The sequence below is a fragment of the Homalodisca vitripennis genome, chromosome 3 (genome assembly GCF_021130785.1).
Source record: "Homalodisca vitripennis isolate AUS2020 chromosome 3, UT_GWSS_2.1, whole genome shotgun sequence".
Classification (NCBI taxonomy): Eukaryota; Metazoa; Arthropoda; class Insecta; order Hemiptera; family Cicadellidae; genus Homalodisca; species Homalodisca vitripennis.
The window spans coordinates 170,938,739-170,947,087 of record NC_060209.1 but is presented as its reverse complement, the minus strand read 5'-3'; the positions used below and the strand labels follow the sequence as shown (position 1 = coordinate 170,947,087).

Here is an 8,349-nt window from a genome sequence, read left to right as displayed (position 1 = left end):
TATACTCATTAGGTACCCATTGTAAAATTGTCATGAGATCTCTGTATTTCTGTGAGCTGATTGGCTTTTTGCTCTGTCTTAGCTGAGGGATGGTTGTAGGCATTGTAACTTCTTGATTTCTCAGAGATCGTCTGGTTAGGTCAACTTCTTTGAACGTGTCATTTTTAAAATTAGTTTTGTAAAAAAGAACACCCACTTTGTCAGATCTAAGTTGCAACCACACAGTTGCAGATATCAAAAAGGGTTCACCATCAGTGTTTTTCTTTCTTGCTACGAAAGCAGATTTTCTGCCTTTCACAATGGCCATGAAATCTAGAAAATCTTCTAAATTCATTCTCTTAACTTCAAAGGGGTCTTTCTTCTTACAGGAAGCAATAAAATTTGCCCAATCATTACATGTATATATTGTGTTGCCAGAAATATGTTTCTTGGCTCTTTCAATTATACTGTGTTGGCCATCTACTTCCATATGTGTGTGACCTGGAAGCAAAAATTTGTGATTTATCTCTCTCAAGTTTGGACTAGTTTTTCAATAACCATATATTCATTAAAATCATGTTCATGTTACGGTTTTGTCCGCTACAGTTGTCTGTCCAGACGGTTAATTTCTCAATTCCGCTTTCAATAATATCTCTACTTGCCCAAGCATAAAAACAAGAGGCCATTTCACTTCCACCCTCTACCCCCTGTTACTTCATCCCATAGCATGCACCAGGTCTTATTGTTTGCAGGATCATGAATCGTGTAATTTAGTGTCCAAAGTTTCCTTAGGTAAAAGCTTTGTGAATTTGTAAGATTAGGTGTAGGGAGACATTTTTGAAGGTCAGCCATTACTACTTTGCTTTTGTGATCTTCTTTTCCATGAAGTTTGTCTTCCCTTTTCAAACGATATCTGGACGCAGCCTCATCTAAATGCTCTTGGTGTCTCCTGCTAATCTCTTCCAATTCTTCTGAATTTTGTTTTATTCTTCAATCTACATTCAAATTCATCACACACATCGCATGTGTCATTGTCTGGTAACTTGAATGCCATGTTAAAGTCCTCATTAAACACTTTGCTAAACAAACCACTTCTTTGCAGGATTAACTTGTTTTTCTCTACACTCTTCAACATACAGTCCATACATTTTGGTTAATGTTGAGGTGATTGCCCAAATATTTCCTGCTTGTACGTTCTCTGCTGTAATGGCTTTGAAACGCTGGGATATTTTGAAATATGAGATTTAATTCCATCTATTATTTCATTCTTAATTTTTGTTCCAGGTACATGTTTACCTCTTTGGTCAGGCTCAACCATTCCTGTCTTGCTTGTTTTCTGTTGTGATATTCGCATAAACATCTCAGAGATAGCCAGAGTGTTTAGGAAAAATGTTTTGCAGACTATTTCTTCACAACTATTTATTTGAAAACTAAATTTTATTACTTTTGAGCCCGGTTTCCCTTTGAGCCATCTTTCTTCCTGGACCTAGCGACAGGCTTGCTGCTTATACAGGAAACAACAAACTGACGTTTAGAATCCCAGTCTCTGTCTTCTCTCCAAAAATCTGAAAATATACCTTCTCTCTGATCTTTGGTAAAGCGCTGATAGCACTTGAGAGACGGCAAGTAGATTTGCAAGGAGATTTCAGAGATCTTGCTTTAATCTCTTGCTCCCTTAGCACTAAGATAGTTTTTTCCACTAACTCTTAGCTGTTTCCTCACACATTTTTTTCCATTTGTTTTTCATTCCTCACCCTCTTCTTTCCTTTTTTTTACATTAGGATTGGTTTTGTTTGCTTCTTCCTCCGTGTCCGAATCAGTGTAAGGAACCAGTAGAATTTTGTCTTGAGCTATCTTTTGGCTCCTCCTCACATAAGAAGTACTGTCACTTGAAACCTTTGAAGCAACTCTAGGAATACTCACTATAGACTCATCAGTAGATAGTTCTGACTCTGAGTTGAAACGAGGACAGTATGTGCTATCAATATCAGTGTCATCTACGTTAGATGACAAAACAGAAGTTCCTGGTGATGGGATATCTGCATTACCAGAGACAGCCCAATTCTTGAAGACTATCCTCTTCTTCAGCAACTAGGCCTGAAAAATATGAAATTGTGAATTATCGGTTATAAATGTGGTATTATAAATTTAAAACTTGATTAACACAACCGCTGAAGATCATAATTAAAGTATATATAATTAGAAGTGTTTAAGCATCACATTTTTAGGTCCAGTATGAACTAATGTATGAAAAGCCTTGGTAGAATCATTTGTAAATTAGTATGACAAAACATTTTGTTTTATTGAAATTTTTATTCACATTTTGTACAACATAAAAAATTTGTCTCTACAAAAAGAAGGCCGAATGTCAAACTTGAGATTAAAATTGCAATATCAAGCATGGTAAACTACATATTTTAGCAGTTTTGCAATCATCAAAGCAGCTTTAAAAAATATGAATTAGTTGTATATGGCACCAAAAATTAAAGATAAATATATACGTATGAATGTACTTGTTAACACACTTAATCTGTAAGAACGAAAAACACTCACTACTTCATGGGTAAGCTTAAGTATACAAATAGCTATTATTTGTGTAGTATGACAAAAAACAAGTCTACTATAATTTACAAAACTTTCCCATCATGGTGAATGGTTTTATAGGGCTGCAATATAATAAAGACCATCAGTCGATTAACAGTATATCGACTATTCATATAATCGTAGTATCGATATTCGTGATTATCTACCACAACCAAAATATCCTACCGGTAATTACATCATAGTTATTTCAATTCACAGTCTAATTCAGCTGTAATATCTAAAATAATAACAGATGACAATGTTATTTAATTTTAAATATTTATAATTCGAATGTTTATGTACTCAATAGTTTCGATATTGACTATCGATATACTGGTATTCGACGGGTGGTCGCTTATTATACTGCAGTCTTTTATAGTAGTGAGTTTAAAACATTCTTGATGAACACTTACCTTGCGATGAAAAGGAGATATCATATGACTGAAAATCCTGGTTGGTAATACCATCATTCCAAACAATATTTTCATCAGTAGCGAATTCTTTATTACTTTCTGATTCGACTTCCATTATATATTCATTTTCATTGTTGAGAAGAACAAACGGATCAACTGCCTGCAAAATATAAATTTATTGTATTTTTACGACCTTCAGTGAAAATAGGCTAATAGTATAATTATTGTTGTGGTATGCTTATAATTTAATTTTGTACGGATAGGCTCAGCCACTTGAAAGTAACTCACACCAGTATTGTAAACAGATTTATCAATCTATACCAATTTGATTACCAATAAGTGTTTTTAACCCTATAAGTGGTAGGGATGAAGTTGCTGGAGAGTTTTTAACAAAGTTTTGGGACCCAGAGGTTTAACAAAAGAATAATACCAGTTGTTAGAAAAAAATGAGGGCTTAAGAGTTATAACAGTAAAAAAATTGGTTTGCAACACAAGTAATTGTATAAGTATATTTTAACCAGGCTTACCTGTAATGATGTCAATGAGGGTGCAGGATTTGTGTCCATCGAAGACAAGCTTAAGACGTTTGTTTCATTGTTTTCTTTAGTAGTTTGTTCTGGTAATAATAGTAATTGCTGAGAATTATTTACATTGTCCTCCAAAGCTAATTGTAAAATAAGTTTCGCTCTGCTGCTCATGTTGATGAAACTATAAGTTTAGGTTAGGGCATCAATTCATGTAAATTTCACATTCGACCAATCAGCTGAGACATGCACAACTACTCTAGAAAATAAAACAGCTGTTTGTATCAACCATTCTAGCAACAATAAAGTTGAGCCAGAGTAGCGTAACTCCCCAGCTGGAGTTACGCTCTGTACTTTTTAAATTTTTGTGAGGACCATAACATATTAAGTGACCTTACGCTGTTCTGGTTCTTACATCCCTTTGGAATTAAGCTATTTCAAACACTCCTATTTCCTGCTAGGTTTTTTTTTTTAAGGAGTTACATTGTTATGGCTTTATAAAGCAGAAAAAAAATATATACAGAATGCTCAAAACCAGAATATCGAAAAATTTGGAGTTACGCTAGTGTGGTTCTGACGTACAGATATTATAGATGAAGAAGAGACTCAAAACATATAATTCTAGTATGCAGAATTGATAGGCTAAATTTTAAAGAATTCGTGTTCTCTGGAAATGTTTGATCTAACCTGTTGAAGTCTTTTCAGTTTATTTTACAAATGAAACACCTCATGGTTGAGCTTGTGTCTGTTAGTGCGTTACACACTTTTCCGTCAACCATAGTGGGAACCAATGTGTGCTTGACCCCCTAGAAGTGGCACGCGAACTTACTGTAGTGGCACATTGTTTTAGGGTAACCGATAATGTATTTTTCTAAAGCTAATATTTACTGGAAAAAATATTCCAAATGTAACATATTATATATAATTTGTTTCACAAAAGAACAGAAACATATTTTGTTGGTTTATTTTTAATAATTTTTTTTTATTTTTCAAAAACTATGTGTTATTTTTTATTTTTGTTAACTCCGAATTCCGTTTTATACCTAACTTGTAGTATACAACAGAAAAAAATCCCAAATATACATTTGAACCCAAATTTTATGCTGTTTTCAGATATATATAGTTTGTATCACTTAAACATTATATATTTGCATATTTTTACAAAAATGTATAAAAATGTGTAAATTCAGTTTTTGTTGTATCTACGGAAAGTTGAGATAATTAATAAAATTTTACGTTTTCAAGATCATACAACTACAGCTAATAATACCTAATGTACAGAAATTAACTTAAAAAACAAATTAAAAATGTACAATATATACAAGTCTAGTTTGGTAGTTTCATTCTGAGTCGCTGTTGGTTGCCTTCCTCTTCCTACCAACTACTGTTGGCCTGTAGAAGTGTTCCAGAAGGTGGTAACAATTTTGATGAACCCCGCAGTTGCAGCCTGGACATGAATAGCTGGTCCTCTCTTTATTTTGTCTTTTTCATAACACACAGCACACAACCGATTGTTTCTGTTGGGCAATAATGTGAGTTCGTGCACTGGACCGAGAACATCACCACCTGCTCCTGGGATTGGCAACTGCCCTTGAGTTTCATTAGAAGCTGCACTTAATTCATATACTATGCTAACCATAAAATCTCTTCGAGAAATGGGGTTATCAGTGTTACTTTTGTAAAGTATAGATGCGTTATGCAACGACATATCAAGAAAGTTTGTTTGGTGCCTGTGAGATAAGTATTCCGTTCAAAGAGTTTTTCGGCCAGGGGAATTTTAGTATACCAGTTATCCGTAAATAAGTGGTATCCTTTGTCCAGAAGATCAGATTGTTCTAAAAGGTAGATAACTACTCTCTGTGCCAGAGGGCCAGTGCCGTCGGATAAAAATTCATGTCCACAATACAATTCAGCATGAATCATATAGCTGGTGTTCCTATCACATACTTCGAATTTTTTGAACCCAAATCTGCAGTTCCTTTTGTTTGGCATATATTGCAAATAAACAATTCTGTTTTTCATGTCTATTAGGCTTTCGTCAATGCAAATGTTTTGGGAAGGTATGAAGTACTGGTTGAAATTACGATTTAGTTCGTCAATGTAAGGCCTGACAGTGCCATGGGTCATGACCAGGTTGACCCTTTTGAGGATTTTTAGTAGTGTTGAGGTGAAGTATTGCATTTCTGATTTGGAACCGTCTGAGAGACATTACTTTTGGAAAAATGGTAAATGTTGGCTTGGATTCGCATCCCAGTAATGAACAATATTGTTACGGAATGATAATCCCATGTTGATCATTACAGAAATATACTTTTTGATTTCGCTAACGGTTACAGATACCCATTTATTTAATCTACTATGCGTTTTCAATTTGCCTTCATTTCTAGCCTTCTCAATAGCATTTTGTCATAGACATTTTTTTCCCGGGATATCAGTCTCCAGATAGTTTGTGTGAAAAAGAGGTACAGATACATTATTGGTGGTGAGTTTCTTGGAGGACAATTTCTCGGTCCAGTATTTGTTTCCCTAACCAAAAAGGGTGTTTCTTTTACAGGTTCAGGGAGGAAGACGGATAACCATACATAGGTAATGGGATCAGTATTTTGTGGATCAGGTCTAGAACTAGGCCCAGGAATGTCAAATAAGTTGGGAGATTCAGCCCTAGGCCTAGTGTTGAGGTTAGGCCTACATGGAGCTTGAAGGATATTTTCCACATTTTGTTCAATGTTAAACTCATTAATTTCATCACTATTTGGTACATATTCATCATCACCGTCAGATGTAAAATCAAGTGAACTATCACTAAAATTAGCCTCTGTACCTGCAGTAATCTCAAAATCAGATTCCTGTCCTTCTTCATCACTTGACATTGGCTCATCCACTAACTCCCTCAAATCACTTGAACGATCTTTATAGTTTTCTGAAGTCATATTTTTACTCACTATATTTTACACTACCGAAGAACCGAAGTAAACCACCGTGAAGTAATACGTAAACAGATGTAAACAATAACAAAGCAGAAGTACTACGACGTGACCATAACAAAGCGTGACGTCACAATGGCCGCCGGACTCCAGCTGTTTGCATTCATCTGCCAGTGTTTCACAATCTATAGAGAAAACTAAAAGTACAATGCAACTTAAATAATTATATATTTTAGAAGTTTTTTTTTCTTTTTGCAACCATATAAATATAATTGCGATCGGATGATATTTACGACTTCAAAAATTATGTAATAGGAAAGTATGTTAATGCGCCGCATATGCGGCGCGTGCCACTTCTAGGGTTACTAAATAATGGTCTGTTTGTATTTCAGCATGTTTAAGCTCCTTGATTTTGTTTTCAATATAATACATTTCTTCATTTGTAACGTCCAAACTTTCTTGGATAAATCTTATTCTTATATGTCGGCAGAATCTTGTGGACGAAGGAGTAGGATTCCGCCAAACGACTTTCTTAGTATTTTCAATTGTACAACACAGCTGTAACGGCACTAGTGAGCTTTGAAATATGTTAGAATCATCAGCATTACAATGTTTAAACTTTTGTTTAAAACTAGATTGTTGAGAACCAGCACAGCCCTATTTATACGTTAGTTCCATACTAGTTCGTTCTTCCGATGACAGGCACTCAAAAACATCATGTAACTATATAAAAAACATAGATGACATGTGATCTAATAAATCTTGAAGATTTACTTCAGCCATTGTCTCTGTCATGGATATAGTCTTCAATTGGGTAGCATTCTTTTTTGGCTTTTGTAATCAACTTGTAACATGGATAAACATTTTTGTTTGTGAACTATATTATTTCATATTGTTTTTTTGGTTATATCAGCATTAACAAATATGGGAATTGTCTCAGATGGAGAGACATTTCTCACACTTTTACACTTGTTACATTTTCAGCTTTGGATAAAAATTTCTTAATCTCTTTTGCACTAGTTGGAGTTTCTGTGATTGTTTTAATAAGATCTGCAGCTACAGTATTGCTTGCTGCTCTTTGACTCATTGAAGCAGCAAAGGTTAATTCCTCGGAAGATGCTGTTTCCTTAGCTCCTCTGTTTTTCTACGCTTTGACCTTTCACTTGATTCTGAAAATGTTTTCTCTGGACGACCAATAACAGGAGGAATGTAATTTAAAACTTTTACAGTTCCCTCAAGCCATTTGCTATTGAGATTAATAAACCTATCATCCATGTTATGAGCAGCTACCCATCGTTTATTGAAGTCTGACCTAAAGTAGCTCAGAGTACGCGCTTACCTATTTCGCTTTCAGGACAATGAGTGATATCGGCGACTCTTGTTTTCCATGAACTGCAATTTACTATCCAAATGTTTTTCAGAACACTCATTTATCAGACCATATAAAGTTTATTTATTTTCTCAAAACATTTGTTTTTAAATTTACAAGGCTCACCTGTTTCTCTGCTTTGTAAATTGATTTTTTTAACAACTTCTCTTAGCCGCCCGTGCTTTGGCCTTTTCTTACTTAAAGGTGGATTAGGTTGGCACTCTAAATCTTCATCTGAGGAAATGTCAGACATTATAAAGCACTAATCTGATTGCAAAAGATCATCTATTGCAAACTGCACTAACCTCACTAAGTAAACTACTAAACTTACGAACTAACTACTAAACATAATCACATAACTAGATATTTCAACAATATTGTATGTCACTTGATTACTTAACTATTGTCACAACAAACATAACCTCTACAGTTTACTTTAGCAATCTGTCACATTGTTGCTCTCAACAGTGGCGCTGACAGTGGCCACAATGCTAACTATGGATTTATCATGTTATTCCCCACAAGTGATGGCACTTATCAAGTTATTGCCCTGAGTA

At 34.7% G+C, this 8,349-nt stretch overlaps 1 protein-coding gene across 1 annotated transcript; it reads right to left on the bottom strand.

Annotated features, from left to right (window-relative positions):
- Positions 1-2,843: 2,843 nt before the first annotated feature.
- LOC124358769 lies at positions 2,844-3,961 on the bottom strand. The gene is made up of 2 exons (XM_046811065.1): positions 3,503-3,961; positions 2,844-3,135 (listed from the first exon to the last, which is right to left on the bottom strand). The coding sequence occupies exons 1-2, from the start codon at positions 3,671-3,673 to the stop codon at positions 2,950-2,952; spliced, it is 357 nt and encodes a 118-aa protein (XP_046667021.1). The 5' UTR covers positions 3,674-3,961; the 3' UTR covers positions 2,844-2,949.
- Positions 3,962-8,349: the final 4,388 nt, after the last annotated feature.

Coding starts and splice junctions, on each gene's coding strand:
- LOC124358769 (XM_046811065.1), bottom strand. CDS start 3,673: ATGAGCAGCAGAGCGAAACTTATTTTACAATTAGCTTTGGAGGACAAT. Junction 3,136..3,502: donor CCTCATTGACATCATTACAG/GTAAGCCTGGTT, acceptor TATATTTTGCAG/GCAGTTGATCCGTTTGTTCT.